Here is an 18,960-nt window from a genome sequence, read left to right as displayed (position 1 = left end):
TAACAAATCCGGGCACGTAGAACAGACACGCACGTCACCGTACTCCGAGGGCGCGTACTGCTTCCCCGCAGCCAAGGCCATCGTTCGTTGATCCACGTCCCGCAGTGCAGTAATGGCTCTGAGGTCACACGAAAGCCACAAGCGGGGACACACACCACAGACCACATGGAATGGGTTCTCCACAAACTCCCTCTGAAAGCTGGCCGTTGGTCCGGTGAAACGTTCCTAGTTTGCGAGATCGAGGCCACATGGACCCTTCGCTTTTCTTCCCGCCTCGCGGTCCAGGCGGACAGCACGCTCACGGCACCGCCACCACGAAAGAACGGAAGGAAAGCAAAGGAAATACGCAGGCGCTTAGAATGCCGACAAAGAGAGGCCGATGCGAACGTGGACATGGCCGACGCGGGTAAAAGTGTTGTACCGGTTGTCATCAGCTTAATATCTCTTACGGGTTTATTTGGACCTAAGATATTAAACTTACTTTTCCTAGTTGGCGGAGTGCTTAAAGCCTGCTTCACCTCCGCCGCCGGTCGGTCCGGTAATGCACTATCTTCTGTATCGGCCCACGCAAGGGGAGAAATTCCCGATCTACACGGCTTGAGAGAAGCACTAAATTTTTCCAGGACTAAGGCATATACAGCTTCGCTGTAAATAGAGAGGTGGGTGCGAATTGTTGGTGCGAAAGAATACGTTCAGTAGTACTTCGTTGCACGTTTTGTTCTGCACATACACACAGAGAATATGTCGACCATTGGATTGTTGCTTTATTGTCAGGCGGTTAGTCCGGGGATGATAAAAAAAACGAACACTCGCCTAAGATTGACAGAAAAACAAACCTAATTTTAGTTAATGCTTCGGGGCCATTACGGCCGGGTCTCTTGTTCACAGTGAAGAGGAGCCTGAAATATCCCGAATATTTATGCGTTCAATGATGCAGAGTGCGCCTGTATATATCGGAAAGGTTAGCCCGGTTCCGTTTGGTCGGGTTTGTTGTCCATTGACTATATAATGGCCCCAAGAGAGCACTTCAATATACACACTTCTCTGTCATGATTACACCAGAATAATACCAGTCATTGTGACCAGTAGACATGTGATGAACTGCCAAGGCGTTCGAGCTTTTCTTGTCTTTGCTGACATTCTTCCAGATGTTTTATATATACAAAAAGGTTCTAAGCGCAGCGAACGCGGCATTTCTTGCAGAGGCGTTCCTAGGCGAGGTAGACATACTTTGCTCCTAATAACGTGAGCTTCAGATGGCCTAATACCGAAAGTATATTAAGTAACCGTTTTATTATTGCCTTATGGGGAGCTGTTTAAATGACGAATTTGGAGGCAGCCACAATTTAAGGCATCGTCGTTTTTAAGGATCTTGAAAATCGCAATTACTTCGACACATTTATCATCGAATTTGAGCCGTAAATTCAGGCAATATAGCGTAGAAAACGCGGCCCCGCTTTGATGTCAGAGCGAGATGTCTCGTCACTAGAACCGTGGGGAAATTTCAAACTGAACGTCTCCGCACCCTATGATAGGGCACACTTTGCCTGGCAAGTGAGTGCCGCTGTTTGTCGGTTCAGGTTCATGCTGCGGCACGATCTTGACCCATGTTGCATCTTACGCGCCTTTGCCGTCCCACGCGTAGCCGGACGCACTCAATCTCTAAATTGTCTTGATTTGGCATTTCTTTTCTATTATGGATAACTGAAGTACACAAGCGATTTTGTTATGTTTCTAAAGAATGGCTATGCCATATTCTGTGACGCCCTCAAAGCTTTCCATATAGACAACTGCCTTCAATAGTAATTTCTTTAAAGTTGGTCAACACGTTTATCTTAAATTTGTCTTTTCAGAGTAATTTAAGCAGCGGCAATGTATTTTCGCCTCGCCATAAAGCTCGTATGTGAATACGGTAGGTGTCCTGGGGTCAGAGCCTTTTTATAGGAAATCTATATTGCCTAAAAAAAAAACACCGAATATATTCGTTATTCTTTCGACCTTAGGGAAATGTTCGTTTTATACTGATAATGCACCACCATCTCCCGACAGGTTTTCATCGAACATTGGACCAGCCTGGGGTCAGGATGCCGTGATCTATATGGGGCTTGCGCAGCTGTCTGAAAATTGCCTCGATGAGCTTCGACTTAAATGTCGTCCATCGGCCAGTGTTGAATGACGGGGTTTCGTACGAAAGCGTCCCTCTGCGGATAAAAAAATCTGGGCAAGCTCATATGATGTGCCGTGTCGTAGCGCCTTTGTTTCGGCATAGCACGTCAAATAATCAGCTTCGTACACGATGTAAACACGATGCACCAGTTTCTAGAGGAATTTAAGAGAAACGGTCCAAGAATGTACATTCCCACTTCTTAATATGGCGTCCAGGACTCATAAGTAGGTTTCAGTGTACCTGCACGTTTTAACAATTGTGAATTCTAGCGCGGACATTCACCGTTTCTTTACACAGTGCGTCACACAAGCTGCTGGTATAGCCCATTAGTACAGTAGGCACCCTCTATCTATCATATTTGTGAAGCTTAATGAATGGGTATGAGTTCGACGTGACAGGATAATTGTGCATATTGTGTGCAATAATTGTGTCCATATTATTGTGCAGGATGTCCGACACAACTATTACATGATGTTTGTCCTTGTCACATCAGTTTCTCACGTTTTAGATACCTTCTTGCAAGCTAAATAACTACGATCCTCGAGATGGCAAGCCTCGACGAATCGAACGCGGCAATAACACGGTCCGATTGTATAGATGATCCATGATAAGGCTGATTATTTCACAGAAACGCTATCTCGCCTCATTTCACCCAGACAACTAGTCCAAGCTTTCACACTTGCTCTATAAGAAGCCGGCAGCACCGTCAATATGCCGGCTATTTGTAACTGCACCAAATAAATATCTTAATATAAATCTTGGTGATATCCTTTTATTATACTAGTGTCCAAATTAGTAACCTCTAGATATGGAGTAAGTTGAGCAGCTCGTTTCGTAATAAACGAAGCGACCATGACTAAATTTTCAATAATTGATCGCAGCTGGCTAAAGCAAATGAGTAGTTTCCATCGAGGTCTGGAGATCATGTAGCTGTGTGAAGACAGTTTTATTAAACATGCTTCTGTTAGAAACACGCGAACAAATTTTTCGCAAATGCACTCTTTGAAAGCATAATTGACGCAGAAAAAAATCACAGCTCCTTCCAGACCGTGGACGAACAGCGAAACTGTGTTAATTACACCCAGGGTTATACCAGGCAAGTCAAACTTCGCGAGCAGTCTCTACTGTAAATATTTGTTTCAACATTCTTTCACCTCATTGTTGCTTTTGCGGTAGGCTGCTTCTTTCTCAGGAGTACGCACTACTCGTGGTCTTCCCATCGATGTAGCTGGAATGGAATGTGCGGAACAACTAATCCAAAGCTCAATATATCGGGCACAAGGCCCATCACTGGAGATGCAGGCGCTGCAGTCGTTTTGACGATTGCTTGGATTGGTCGGAAGATTGACGTGGCTGCCGGCACTTCTTGCTCGCGCAAGAAATGCCGAATGCCTGACGCTCGTAGTATTGCGTTTTAATCGCTGGGCACTGTTCGTTAGCCCCACACTGCCAGCGCAACATTTGTTTGTACCCGCCGTGGTTGCATAATGGCTATGGTGTCGGGCTGCTTAGCACGCGGTCGCGGGAACGAATCCTGGCCACGGCGGCTGCATTTCAGTGGGGGCGAAATGCGAAAACACCCGTGTACTTAGATTTAGGTGCACGTTAAAGAACTCCAGGTGGTCGAAATTTTCGGAGTCCCCCACTACGGCCTGCCTCATAATCAGAAAGTGGTTTCGGCACGTAAAACCCCATATTATTTCAACATTTGTTTCTTTCGCGGTAGGGTGAAAACAATCCTCGATAAATTCGTTGCTGAACTGGCTCGATCGCCGAAAATGCACCGTGTCACAACTCAATAAGATTCCAGTATAAGATGGCATTCTCACAAGGAGAAAGTGGCCACTCCAACCCCTTTCCCCCCGTTCCGATCTCCTTAGCCTCTCCCCCTCGGAAACGTGGCCCCTCTTTAGCGACGTCCGACAAAGACAGCACGGGGTCCGCAAAAAGCTTCGCTGTAAAAGAACATCTGTAAGCCCGCCTGACCGCGCGCAGCCTTTCGTGATATTATCACAAAAGGCTCTATCAAAGATGTGGCTTCGTGAACATCTTCCTGTCGGTCAGTCCACTTCAGATGTTTATTCACGTTTTTGTTTCCAAGGCAATTTAAGGCTGTAATGAGAATGTAGTAGCGAACGTGTGCCGTCTAAAGCGTGCTTGGTCGCCCAAACGATGCATGACGCAATGATAGGGCAGATTTAGCGCGTCGCTACCCTCAAGACAATGCTATGTTGCAGAAGGACCATAACGAAAATAAACGCCTAGCCAATGCCGATGGTGATTGCACCTTCCTGACGAAATCTCAGGCAGTGATGTTTACGCCTATGCGTATTCTTCATTTGCGTCGGTTTCGCTTTCAGAAAGACACAATGTTTTAAGTGCAGTGACATTTTTTGCGGTATCGTGGATTTAAATATGGGTTTTCACTCTATATACAATTTGTCTCTGAGGGTAGGTGTAAGGAAAGAAATGCACACATATACCAATACAGCCTCACACACACAATGCGCACGCACATACACACAGATACAATACGCACGTACAGACATTTATGCGCACACAAACACGCACACATTCTTTCGCCGAGGCACACATTCACACGCGCACACGCATGGACCGCAAGCACGCAAGCGCACGCACCCATGCGCGCACGCATACGCGCACTCGCACGCATGCAAATCCAAATACAGAGGCACAAACACGCGAATACAACCATACACACGCACGCGCTCAAGACGTGCACTTGCATAATCACTCTATCTCCGTCCCGGCTGCTTCTCAAAAACCTGCGCGTGCAAACAGACTACATAACACTCCCTCTAACATTACCGTTTCAACGTCAACTGTAGGAAACCGCTTTAAAGATTAAATTTGGAGCTTCTTCAAATCAACGTGCCCTCTGCCGGGAGGGTGCCAAACCATTTGTTCCTGTCGTGTGACTCCACCGCCCATCCCTGACCAAAACAGTGGTTTAACGCATCACGAATATTTCGACTAAGTGTCATAAATGCACATAATCTTAAATGGCACTACCCTCTCGATGCAGTCAGTGGAAACTTCTTCATGCACGTCCGATATCTTTAAGTATATATTTTTAAACTGCGCTCATTCAAGAACGCTTGTGCACTGCCGTGGAGGTCATATGCCGTATGCCCTGAATCCTGGACATGGCATGTCCTCGTTAAAATTAACCTGCCCACTCTTGCGCACACAAGTTGCATTTCTTGTACCTATAATAAACCAACCCGTTTCTTTTCTTTTTCCAGAAAAGATACGCTTGGCCTGGGAGATCACCACCATGCCAGGTCGCAGGCCCTACCGTCAAGTCATCGACGGTGTGCCGAGGTCCCCACTTGTCGTTCCAGCAGTATTTCGTAAAAGCCTCTCTTTCCGCGCTGCCAAGGGTGACGTCGTCCTGTGCACCTACCCCAAAAGTGGGTCCCACTGGGTTCTGTATATAATGCAGTTAATCGTCAACGGAGGAAAACCCATCAGCTTCTATGACGAGTTCAACCGCAACTTCCGCCTGATCGGGTACGTGGAGACTGATGGCTGGGAGTCGCCTCTACCCGTGAGACTATTTTTGACGCACCATCCACTCAGCCGAGAGACTATGAACAAGGAGGCCAAGTACATCTACATCGCTCGAAACCCATGGGATGTCTGCCTCTCGCTTTTTCGCATGATGACAGACCTCAGCTGCTACAAGTTCCAGGACGGCACATTCGAAGAGTTCTTCGAACCCTTCATCGAGGGAGACTTGGGCTACGGAAGCTACTTTGACCACGTGACGTCAGCGTACGCGATGAGGGACAAACCAAACTTGTTCTTCGTGACTTACGAAGAGATCAAGGAGGATATTAGCGGCACAGTTTTGAGATTGGCTCGCTTTCTCGGCGGAAAATACGAGAGGGCTCTGCTGGAAAACCCGCAAATGCTAGAAAATATCGTTCAGTGGTCCAAACCAGAACACATGAGGAAAATCATCGTGTTTAATCTCACAGAAAATGAGACACCGGAATGGAACGATTTCTTTGTTAAGATCAATGCGACGAGCAAGGAAGGTTACAGTGGAGACAAAACAAAATTCGCGTTGGTAAAAGAAGCCAAAGTTGGAGGCTGGAAAGAATACTTCAAGCCTGACTTGCTTGCCCGTTTGGAGAAGAAAATACAGGAGGAAGAGGACAACGCATCTTTTATTGAGTTGTGGGAAGACATTCGAAAGGAAGCGATCACGTTATGCCGCGGCTCTTCGGAGTATCAGCCCTTTTTCGTACCATAGTCACAAATTCAAATCTTCTCTTTCAAACGCGGAGAGCGGGAAATGGACGGTTGTAGGTGTGTAAACGTCTTTATTCTACTCCGATTCTTCTCCTGGAAGCGTCCACTTGGCCGGCCTGATCAGCGCTAGGCAAACAAGCTTCGCGTAAATCTCGCCGCCGCAACATTCCACACAGACCAAGCGCAAGGTCGGTAAAAGTGAAGAATGAGATCTAGAAGAGCTGATCCCAAAACACAATGGGAGCAAAATCGGTAAAAAAGATGTCCTCAGGGTCTAAGTTGGTATCGCATCTCCTGCATCAGGGAATCCAGGCCAGAGACAATAACAGCGTTTCTATGAAGGGTGTTCTTGTAAAATAAGAGCGACCACTTCACGGTGCCGCCGTTTTCATCTGCTGCTGTAGTTCACTTTCTCAACGAAGCCATACCAAAACAAAAATCTAAGCACTACCTATGATTTGCATGGTGCCTCAACGATCGCAGTGTCGGCTTTCTCTGCAGTAATTTTAGTAATAAACTCGATGACTTGGCGTCTGATTAGAGTCTTATTCGGATTATATGGGTGCTCATCTGACGTGCCATGATGTAAAGATGACGTCACCTGCGGTTCGTCTGAGTATCGGAGCGGCTACAAAGCCGATCGCGCTTCGGCGGCAATGATGATGGTGATATGTGGTGTTTTATGGCGCAAGGGCCAGTCATGGCCAAAGAGCGCCAAGCAATGTTTTAAAGCAATCGGTGATGCAAATACTGACCAATGGCGTCGTTGTTGGCTATAACGATGCAACCTGGCCGTATAGAGGCCCGAAAAACAGTGGTAAAATAAACACTATCTATTAAAATTGTTGCCATGACTTTGGGATGTGCTATGAATTGAAAACATATGCTCTGATGTAATTGGGGAATAAAATATATAAATGCCAGTAGCACTATTGCCTCAATGAGGCCCTTAAATGCATGGGCCTGTAGGCACGTGCTCTACAAAATGCTACTATCTAAGCAGCAGCGTCTGGTAAGATGCTGTGCTACGATTCTCTTCTGCCTATAACTTGCAACAAATTAACATCTTGCAGAAAGGCCAGAACCTATTTTCTGTTAAAAATAGGTCAGCACTAAGAAACACTGCCGGATGAATAGGAATATTCTGTCGGTAGGCTAGAGGGAAGTGTTTTTTCTTTTCAGTTTCCAATTCTCTACACTCCAGCAAAGCATGAAGGACGGTTAGTATCTGGCCACATCTACAGCATATGGAAGGTTCACTACCGGTCAAGAGATAAGAGTGCGTGCCATACGTTTGACCTATCATGAGGCGGCAGAAAATGACCTCGATGCGCCTTATTTTCGTTATCGGTGGCAAATTTCCTAATTGTGGCTCGATCAAATGGAGTTTATTCGAGGTTTCGGTGTCCCGCTTGTGTTGCCAGTGCCTTCGAAGTTCTTTGCGCAAAAATGGCTTTAAGTCTGAGGCAGGGATACGTACGGAACAGTTGCCAGTTTTCTTTGCAATGGATGTGGCAATTTCATCTGCAAGCATGTTGCCCTTAATGCCTCTGTGCCCAGGTACCCTACATACTGTGACGTGCTGATTAGATGTATATGCTGTGCACAGAAGCGAATATAGCTCATTGAGTACAGGATTGTTGCGTTTCTGGAGTCACATTAGAGATTTTACAGCACTAAGGGAGTCTGTGAATGTAATGGCCTTTTGCAATTTCATTTTCTTGATATGTTTAGCAGCTGTCAGTACAGCATATGCCTCACCAGTGAATATGCTTGTTTCTGGGTGCAGGACGTTAGAGTCTGAAAATGATGGACCGACGGCTGCATACGAAACACCGGCATGCGACTTTGAGGGCTCTGTGAAAAATTCCTGGCAAGAGTACTTCGACTGAAGTTCAAGAAAGTGCATTTCAATGTGTAGCTGGGGAGCGTTCTTTGTTATTTCAACGAACGAAGTATCACACTCAACGAGCTGCCATTGCCGCGGTGCACATAGCGTGACAGGAGCCATTAGAGGGTTTTCAAAAAGTGGAACAACCATTTCTTCACTGAGTTACCGTACACGCAGTGAGAAAGGTTTTCTAACTGCCGGTCGATTATTAAATAGAGTTGCAGATGTCATGTTGTTTACACTTGAGTAAGAGGGATGTTCACGGTTTGCATTTACCTTTAGAAAAGACATAAAACTTGAATACGACCTCTGAAGATGAGCGACCACTCATTAGCTTCAACGTTAGGACTCTCCACAGTACTTGTCCTGAAGGCACCGGTCGCCAGGCGGATACCTTGGCGATGTACCGGATCTAGCATCTTCAATGCACTTGGGCTAGCCGATTGATAAACTATTGCCCCATAATCTAAGCGTGTTCGAATGAGACTCTTGTAAAGGTTCATTATGCATCTCCTATCACTACCCCACGTTGTGTGTGACAAAATTTTTACAATGTTCATGGTTTTTAGGCATTCTTTTCTGAGGTACTTAAGGTGTGAAATAAAGGTTATTTCGTGTCTAAAATTACGCCTAAAAATTTGTGTTCTGTGCTCACAGGTATGTGCTGCCCTAAAGTTCAACTTCAAGATTTGCTATAAGACATCTTTTTTTGTGTGAAAAGAAGACAGGTACTCTTGCTAACATTGAGCGTAAAGCCATTTTCATCGGCCCACTTAGACACCTTCTTTAGACAAAGCTGTACTTGTCGCTCACAGATAGCGAGATTACATGACTTAAATCAAATCTGAACGTCATCAACATATACCGAATCAAATATATTATGTGGTATTGATCAGCGCAAACAATTCATTTTTATGATAAAAAGTGTGCAGCTAAGCACGCCACCCTGCGGTACCCCAGTTTCCTGTAGAAATGGCCTCGAGAGGATATTACCAATTCTAACACGGAACGTGCGATTTGATAAATAGCTTTGTATTACATTAAGCAATTTCCCGCGGATGCCCATTTGCGATAAGTCACGTAGAATTCCATACCGCCATGTGGTATCGTAAGCCTTTTCCATGTCTAAGAATACAGAAAGAAAGAACTGTTTATGTATGAAAGCGTCGCAAATATATGCTTCAATGCGAACGCGGTGATCATAGTACCTTGCTGGTGAAGCAGCGCACAAACACGGACACAGTGGAGACAAGCAGGAATAGACGACACTCGCTGCACTCGCAACTATTTTATTTCAGAACACATACTTCAAGTTTATATACCTGCGCACCCTCAGGCGTCAGCGCAAATCATGGCAAGATTAGAGGCTTTTTTATATATATATATATCGTTTGCCCGCTCATACTCGGGCGTCAAAGGCATTGCACTTATCTATCATGGTGTGCAATCCTCTCGCAATTTGTTGCAACCCTAACAACCATTTTTATTACACATTTTCTTTTCTCTTCTTTTTAGTGTACTTCCAAAAACGCAACCTCACCATGGCTTAGATGGACAGATGGCTGACTGATACAACCCTCTCCCCTCTTGTGAATATGAAAGGCTTCGATTATTTCCCTCGTTAGTTGATCCTTATGGTGTGATAAAACAATGGCATCATTGTAAAGCGGCCAGCACCCATGTTGTGAGCAGTGCCCCTTAATATGGGAATGAATGTTTCCCCCCAGTGACCTTTTGTGCTCTAAAAGTCTCGTGTTTACACAACGACCTGTTTGGCCGATGTATACTTTCCCACACGATATGGGCAAACAGTAGACTACAGAAGACCTGCACTCGACAAGTTTTTCTTTGTGCTTGACTGTGCACTTACGTCCATTTTCTTTTACTTTTGTTGAAACTCTACGATCCAGTCCGGCACATATTTTTGCGAGTTTGTTAGGCGCTGAAAAAACTACTCGTAGACCGTATCTGCCACCTACGTTATTTAAGTTATGCGCAATTTTGTGTGCATATGGTAGTGACACAATTTTTTTGCTGTCAATCTCTAGTCTGTTGCGCTCTTTCTGATAGCCATTGCGCACATAACGGATCAACTTATACGCTGATGTACAGAGTACATGTTTTTCATACCCTGCATTCTTTAGTCTGATAACCTGTTGGCTGAATGTTTCTTTTGCTGTAGAAAAATGCTGTAGTCATCTGCACAGCGTTCGTCGTGAAGGTAATGGGTTGCCTTGTTACAACAGCAAGTCATACCCAGTTGAACCTCATGCAAACTTTAGTTGCAGTGCCTTCTTTATGGCCTCACTCGTCCAAGCACAACCTTTCCTGTTAGTTTTTTTTTTGCAAAGGGGCTTTCTGAACATCATAAAAAAATTTAGGTTTCGCGGTCAATGAAGAAATGTTCGCCTCCAGCTTCCTCGCTTTTGTTGAGCTCGCCTTCAAGTTCCCTCTCACCTGCGTCAGGCTTTCTTTGAGTTTGTTGTTTTTTCTTTCAGCTGCTTGAAGTGCTTTACGCAGTCCACTTACGGACATAAAGGAGATAGCTGTTCCAAAGCTGCAGAGCTCGCGCATATTTTCTTGGGGGACTGCTCTTTCATCGCTGCTCTCCGTAGAAAACATTTAAACATCTGGTTCTCCTGTTGAGTGAAGTGGTGATGTTGTTTCATTCCCTGGAATTTTTACACCAGCCAAGGAAATTCGAGATGCTGGCTTCTTTCTTTGCCTGGGTGCCGCTGTGCAAGGTCAAAAAACAGAGTGTTAGATGCTAGACGCGGCACTTTACACTTCATACAAAAAAGAAGGCCTCTGGCGCTATCGCACTTACGCCTGAAGTCGAAGAATGTAGGCACAGCGCTTGATTTAAGAAGCCGACGACCATCTTCGCGCCTCCCCTCGAACTGGTCATCAAAATGAAGCTGAAAGAAAAAGAAAGTGTTTTGAATGTTTGGGTCGAGAGACTGTAGGTACGGAAGGATTTCACTGAGGATACGGGAGGCGTACTGCAACCCCTTTTTATCCTGCTTCCGTTGTCAAGTTGCCTAATTTCAGGATAAACTTAAATGTAAACGTGGAGGGCACTTAAAGCGTGATAGTAATAAATAAGTATAAAGCAAGAAACTTACTTCCCAAGTTCTTGATTTGTCCGTGGCTTTCCAAAAGTCGCGTTTCACTTGAATTTTCCACTTCTTTTTTGGGTTCCCAGTCACGGGGAAACCGAAGGCACGCACCTATGACCCTTCTCTGTTGCGCTAGTGCACAAAGGCACACAGCAGCCTGGCATTGGTGAGATTGTTGGCTATTAAACTGTGGCACACGCTTCATTGCACGTTCCGAATCGTACAAGTCACCCGAGCAAATATGACCGCATCCTCGTGGAAACTGCGACAACACAAGGCGCGCACACGTGCGTCCGTGTCAATCATTCCGACACAATATGGCGGCGGCGTGGCGCGGTCCTCGTCAAAGGGTGTCACCACTTTGTACGGCGGAAGGCGGCGCTGACATCGAGGCACCCTACGCATCAGCGGCGCCGACCATGTGGCGTAAGGAAAAAACAGTAAAGCCATTTCCAGGCAGCGAAAGTTCTCAAAACAGTGAAGCTGGTGGTGGTTCCCTGAAATTTGAACTTGTGTTTGGTGTGATTTTCATGAATGACTTTTCTCTCGTGATCGTCGTTTTGCTAGATTCGAGCTTTGGTTTTGTTGGGTCTAGGGCTCTAGTTTTGCTAGATCCGAAAGGAAGACCGAAGATGCGGTAGGTTTGCCATCTCTCTGTTCGCCACTTTCACCTTTCCCATGGGCTGCGCCAGGTCAGCGTTAGTCCGGTAGCCAAGGTTCAAATAATGTGCAATGACTCTCTTCATTTCGCCTCTTCCGATAGTGGCTACCAAAGTGTTGAACTTCTCAACTTCGTCGTTTGAATACAAGATCCTAATTGCGGTGGGCTCTACGCGCAGGGTTTCCTCGGGGGTGACGAAACTACTTTCAAGCAGGGCAATCTCCTCCGAAAGCAGCGCTCTCCCGTCTTGGATCGTTGTCCGGATGATAGGCTTGCGCTTCCCGTTCTCAAGCCTCAGTGGTAGCGCCTTCCTGCCTCTGGCTCATTGCTAGGGCTTCTCGCTACCGAAGCTCGGGATTTGCGCGACGTTGGCGCTGCTGCTCTCGTGCGAGCTCCCGCTGCCGCTCGCGCCGAGCGGAATCCATGGGGCGAAAGGGCGCACACCGGCGAAGCACCTGCTCCTACACCCCCCTTCTCCCCCCCCCCCTCCCGGCGCAACCTCTGATTGGTCCACTCTTATCCCGGTGGGGCCCCACTTCTTGAAGTCCATTAACAACTTGAAAGTCCGCCAGTCTTTGAAATCTGCCGCCTCCGCGCGAGATCCTCGTCTCCTCCTCGCCCCTTGCGCGTTCTCCCTGCGCTAACCAGTTTTGCCCAGGTTTTCTGCACGACAATTGCTATCCCTGCCATTGCCCTGGAAACGCGCTGATCAAGCGTTTTGCTTGTGTTTTTCTTTATCGTTCGCGTCATTTTTCTCCTCAGCTCGGCTGGCTCGGCACTTTAGCTCGGCGTAGCGAACGTTGTGCGCTGTGTTTCTTGCTCTATGTGTTAGCGCTATACCGCCGAAAATACCGCCGTCCTCATACACGTTGCCTTCAGCATTATGGATGCTGTTATTAGCCTTTCTCAAGATTTGCAACACCACTGGGGCGCGCAACTGGCCCAAAATGCTGCGGCCCGTCCGCGGAAGCCCAAGAGAAAAAGCGTGCCGTGTGCAGCTGGCGGCCGAGGAGAATCGAGGAGGAAAGCGCCGCGAGGAGGAGAGTGTGGCTACTCTCAAATTATCATGGTACTGTAGCATGGATGGATGGATGTTATGAGCGTTCCCTTTGGAACAGGGCGTTGGGTTGCGCCACCAAGCTCTTGCTTTTATACTGCGTAATGTCCTACCTAGGTTAAACAATAAAAAAAAACGCGATGAACTACCACACCCAAATTTTCTGATCCCATATTGTGAACTGCGCTTTTGTACGTCTCCGTCTTTTGTCTTTTCCCTACTGTTCTTCCACCAATCCTCCAATCGCCTTTTTACTAATGCCTATTGGGGCATGTTGGCTTTACCACTGCTCCCGCTGTACCCAAGGGCTTCAAGGAGGCCAGTGTTGCCTAAATCGACCTCTATGTGGACGTCTTCACATTCTAATAAAACATGCTCCATACTTTCCCTAGCTTTACCGCAGCAAGCACATGCTTCTTCTTCCTTCTTATATCTCGCTTTATAGGTGTATGTTCTAAGGCATCCCGATCTCTCTTCGAAAAGTAATAAGCTTCCCTTTGAGTTATCATAAATGGTTTGTTTCCTGATTTCATTTTTTCCTCTTAACTAGTTATTCATGGCAGGTTTCTTTTCCATTGCCGCCACCCATGAGCTTATTTCAGCCTCTCTGACTTTCCGCTTGACCTTCTTTGTTGCTGTGTTGCCCACCCTACAGGCCGCATACTTGCTGGTAAGCTTCCTAGTTCTTTTCCGCCACTGTGAATGAATGTTTTTCCTGTACAGATACCTGAACACTTTCCCAGCGCATTTACTTTCTTCCATATTTCTCACACGTCCTTCACACTCAACTTTACTGCGAGCTTCCCTCACTTCAAAATTAGTCCAGCCCATATCACCCTGCACAGCTTCATTTGTAGTCTTCCCGTGAGAGTTCAATGCGAGGAGACCCACGGACCTTTGGTTCTCGTCGAGTCCTGGTTGTACCTCAGATTTAAAGCAAACAGCCGCATTTCCAAAAGTAAATCCTGGAACCATTACACCTTTCTACATACCCCGGAGGACCTCGTACCTATTGTATCCCCATAGCGCTCTGTGTTTCATTATGGCTGAATTTCTCTTCCCCTTTACGGTTATGGTTTTTTCCTGTGTTTCCATATATCTGTTGCTTTCGTTTATCCATATACCAAGGTATTTATATTCTGTTACCCGAGATATTTCTTGGCCCTGTATCTCCACTGTCTGTTCACTGTTTTCATTGAATACCATAACACTTGATTTTCTAACGCTAAATTTCAAACCTAAATTGTTGCCTTCCTGTCCACATATATTAGCCAGACGTTGCAAATCACTTTGCTTGTTAGCTAGCAACACAATTTCATCCGCATAAAATAAACCTGGGAGCTTCTGCTCTACTACTGTACCCACCCGTTTGTATGAGAGATTAAACCCGATATTACTTTTCCTTCCAGCGCCCTCTAAATCCTCACCATGTACTTCATAAAGAGCAGCGGGAATAAAGGGCACTCCTGTCTCAGTCCTTTGTTGATATGAACTTTCTCCTCGCTTCTCATCCCTTCCCATTCAACGCAAACGGTATTTTCTAGGTAAATCTTGCTCAAAAGCTGTAAACAATCGTCACGTAAGCCTTCCCCTCCCAGAATATCCCGCAAAATGTTGCGGTCTACCTTGTCATAGACTCCTGTAATGTCTAAAAAGGCCACATACAACGGTACGCTTTCTGCTTTTGGTATTTCAATACTCTGAGTAAAAACAAACAAGTTATCATCCAAACGCCTACCTATTCTGAAGCCATCTTGAAGCTCTCTCAAAATGCTATTATTCTCTGCTTATGCTTGAAGCTTTAATTTGATTCCCTGCATTGCTAGCCTGTATATTACTGATGTAATGGTCAATGGTCTATACGAGTGAATTCCGTCTTTCTCCCCTTTACCTTTATAAGTTAAATTCATTCTTTTTTGTCGCCAACTCTCTGGTATTCGTCTATCTTTTAAAGTTTTTTTCCACTGATTTCAACAGAGATTGCTTACTTCTTGGTCCTAGTTCATTTGTCAGCCTAACGGGAACCTCGCCTAGCCCTGTGGCTGTGCGCTTAGGAATTTTCTCTTCCGCTTTCTTCCAGTGGAAATTTGCAATCACCAGCTCCTTTTCCACTTGGGTCCTTCTCGTGCTCTTTTTTTTCTTCAAATGCAACCTCATCATTGCCGTGGAAAGATTCGGCTGGTACTTTAGGATGTAATTTATTGCCGCTTCTCCTTCCAGTCTGTTTTCATCTTCGTCTAGGATATGGTGTTGTATTGTTGTTGACTTCTTGCCTAATAATTTTAAGTGGTTCCAAAATATTCCAGGTGCCGCTTTCTTTTTCGCACGAATTTCTGACAACCAACGTTCACTTTCACCTTTTAATTTTGCGTGCACCAGTAATTAAACGATATACTTTTGCTCCCGGTATATTTCCTATTTACTAGTTCCGTCATCCTGCCGCAACTGCTCCTTCTTTGTCTGCCTATGCTCTCAAGATGCTTTCTGTGGTTCGGCGGTCGCTTCTCGTATCTCCTTGTTCCACTAGCTCTTCGGCTTTTTTCTTTCCAAACTTTTTTTTTTCTCGTCTCGTATTTCTGTCGTTATTACCACTTCTACCCTCGGCGCGCCCTCTGGTGGTAAACTCCGGAAGCTGCAACCAGCGTGACAACGGACAGATGGCGAAGGCTCGACTTTGAACAGCACCGCCGTTAGAGAAAGAACCATAAAGCTCTTCTTCGTGGATACCGTTCGTCGCAAGCGTTTCCCGGTGATGGTTACGGTTATGGTGGCTAGAAGGGAGAGGTGACGCCAGCGCCGGCATATCCGCCGAGAAAATGCGATCCTCTCGTTCATGCGCTGCCGCAAAGGCCGCGGTGGCGCTGCGGTCAGCTTGGCGATGCAGTCACGCGGTTGCGCGCGTGTGCAGCTTGCCGCGGTGTCTGGCCGGCGCGACAGCGTTCCTGTTTCTTCGCGGCTGCCAAAGTGTTATCTCGTTTGTGGCAATATGTGTTTCGCTGCTGACATGTTAATGTGAGTGCCGGACTTCGCCGAACAGATGAATTCCAACGCAAAAAAACGCGAGGCAGCGTCACTGCTTCGCCCCTGGCTGCACGTCCGGCTATGTGTCGTCGAGACAGCAGGGAGGGTGCTCTAAACTTAAAAGGATGCGCTAAGTTGCATATTGCTTCAAGGTCGAACGTCTTAATTTTTTTATTTAGAGGAAAGTAATATCCCTGCCTCCCCATTTCTTAGTGGGTGTTCAATGTTTAATGTTTTTCTTTCAAATATACACAGAAGCATGTGTAAATGTGATATCTCGTATTTTGAGTTACCCTGAATGTATGATGTGCAGTGCTTTGCTATTACTACGATGTGCAATAAATTTTTGTTATGCTTTGTATTACCTGTTCTGAACCCCATTCACATTTTTTAGGAGTAAGCTGACGCGTCATATTACTGAAACTTAAGGAGTGGAAGACACCGGCCTAAGAACACCCAACCTTTTTTCTCTCATTTAATACCCCTTTTAATTTCCTTTTTACATATTCCTCTATGCCCTGAGGCAATAAACAACGTTATTTAAAAAATGCAATCGCACGGACCCGAAACATATTTCCATCCTAATTCTTTTGGTCTGTGTCGCCTACTGTCATCATGCACTATATTGACCACACGGGACTCATTCCGACCCTTCAATTCCTGAAACTGAAAGGATTCGCGAATAACGCTTTAAATACGCCGATGTGATACGCAGCACATGTATTGCAGAGGCAACCACTCGATTTTAATGATTTTGTTTGTGGGGTTTCACGTGCCAAAGTGACTTAGGCTATGAGAGATGCCGTAGTGGAGGCATGAAAGACTCTGGAAATTTCGACCACCTGGGGTTCTTTGACGTGTACTAACATCGCACAGCAAACGGGCGCTTTGTTTTTCGCCTCCATCGAAAAGCGGCCGCCGCGGCCGGGGTGCCAGGCCGGGATGCCATCCCTCATCCTTGGGCACAACAATCGGGCGCCCTAACCACTGCACCACCACGGCTTAAAACTGCATTCTGTCAGCCGTAGTCACTTTCGACTAGCGTTTAATGAGCTAAACCATTGCTTGCAACAACATCACTGAAAGGTCGACGCGTTGCGTGCACGGCAGGCCTGCGTCCTTGCGTGTGGTCAAAGCCAGCGGCGCGTACCATGCATCGCATTACGGCCAACAGCGCCCCCTACGCCCGGCTTGAAATGGAGGAGCGGCTTCCATCCGCCGTTGGCGTCACCTCTCCCTTCTAGCCACCATAGTTACGGTTGCGTAAGGTGCCGTTGTCGGCAAAGGGCAACTGTGGCCCGTCTATATATAGCTCAGCTCGCGACGCGGCCAGTCGGTGCGGCAATTTTGGTGAGTTCTGTCGTTCACTTCGACGGACGAATCTGTGATTTAGATGATAGATGAGCAACGCCTGGTGCCTTTGGACACCCACGGGGGAGTACGCAGACGAGGCCGAGCCTTCATCGGAGGGACGTCGCGATCGTTTCGCATTCCTCCACGTAGGGATACCTAAGTACGCTTGAATTTTGGTTGTGCAATGCCACTTATGGCAATTAAAAACCATGACCGAACTGGAGCACGTGTATGAATAACAATTTGTGAGTTTAAAAGTATTTGAATGGCATGCTGGTCTTTGCTTCAGTATGCCTGTCCACCCCAGTTTAAGCACTTCTTTCGTAGTTAAGGTTCTCCATTCTTCCTAATTTGTTGACTAATGAAATACAATGAATAGCATTTAGGCCATTCAAGAAGGACGTGATAAGTGTTGTAAATTTCATGGCGTAAGCAGCATTACAAAAATAGAGCGGCGTAAACTCCACATTATTGAGAGAGCTGTTTCTCTCCCTTCCAGGTGTAGCCGATGAAATACTATTTGGATGGATTAGTGGGTGTCTCCTTTCTGTTGTATAGGTCCACTGCGCTGCAGCGATTGGAGCGTGTAATGGTTGAGGTCGGAGCACGAAATAGACGGTAGCTCGCCCATGCCGTCGTCCAACTCATCCCCACTGAGGACATTGTCTAAGGGAGAGACTTGTTCTCATCGAGAACGAGGAATATGGGATTTATTTACAGTATCTACATGAGAACGTTACAGTTCATCAGTATAGCATGACTGGAAGAGAAATGCACACCCAGCAGCCGCACCATGGCTGCTTATAAACACTCTGTCCTCCATAGATCCCTAGGTGAGGCAAAACGGCAGTTCAACCGTCGACCAACTCGGAGCGTCCAAAGTCATCGTAGCCGACTAGACTTTGAGGGGGAGGGTTTACACACTACCTTCCGCACAGGTTTCACTAATCACACCGAGGTTTAAGGGTTCTCCCAGACAGAGGTCTTGACCCGAGCAGGTGCCTCTTTGATGCCAGAGTTAACCCCGCAGACGGTGACCGCCGCGTCTGTTCATTGACCAACGACTTCTAACACCCGTGAGACGGCACCGCAAAACACCTTCTTCCAGGAGTTCAATCACTTCAGAAAATTTGGATGTGGTAGTTCATAGCGTTTTTTTTATTGTTTAACCTACGTAGGACATTACGCAGTATAAAAGCAAGAGCTTGGTGGCGCAACCCAACGCCCCTTTCCAAAGGGAACGCTCATAACATCCATCCATCCATGCTACAGCACCTTGATAATTTGAAAGTAGCCACACTCTCCTCCTCGCGCCGCTTTCCTCCTCGATTCTCCTCGGCCGCCAGCGGCACACGTCACGCTTTTTCTCTTGGGCTTCCGCGGACGGGCCGCAGCATTCTATGGAAGCGT

The 18,960-nt window shown here is 46.5% G+C and overlaps 1 protein-coding gene and 1 pseudogene across 1 annotated transcript; both read left to right on the top strand.

Moving 5' to 3' along the window:
• Positions 1-393: 393 nt before the first annotated feature.
• Positions 394-572, top strand: LOC142576818 (U2 spliceosomal RNA; annotated as a pseudogene).
• A 4,893-nt stretch (positions 573-5,465) lies between these two features.
• LOC142574833 (sulfotransferase 2A1-like) lies at positions 5,466-6,449 on the top strand. The gene has a single exon (XM_075683838.1). The coding sequence runs from the start codon at positions 5,466-5,468 to the stop codon at positions 6,447-6,449; it is 984 nt and encodes a 327-aa protein (XP_075539953.1).
• Positions 6,450-18,960: the final 12,511 nt, after the last annotated feature.

This window comes from Dermacentor variabilis, chromosome 3 (genome assembly GCF_050947875.1).
Source record: "Dermacentor variabilis isolate Ectoservices chromosome 3, ASM5094787v1, whole genome shotgun sequence".
NCBI classification, from domain to species: Eukaryota; Metazoa; Arthropoda; class Arachnida; order Ixodida; family Ixodidae; genus Dermacentor; species Dermacentor variabilis.
This window is presented reverse-complemented; position numbering and strand designations above follow the sequence as displayed.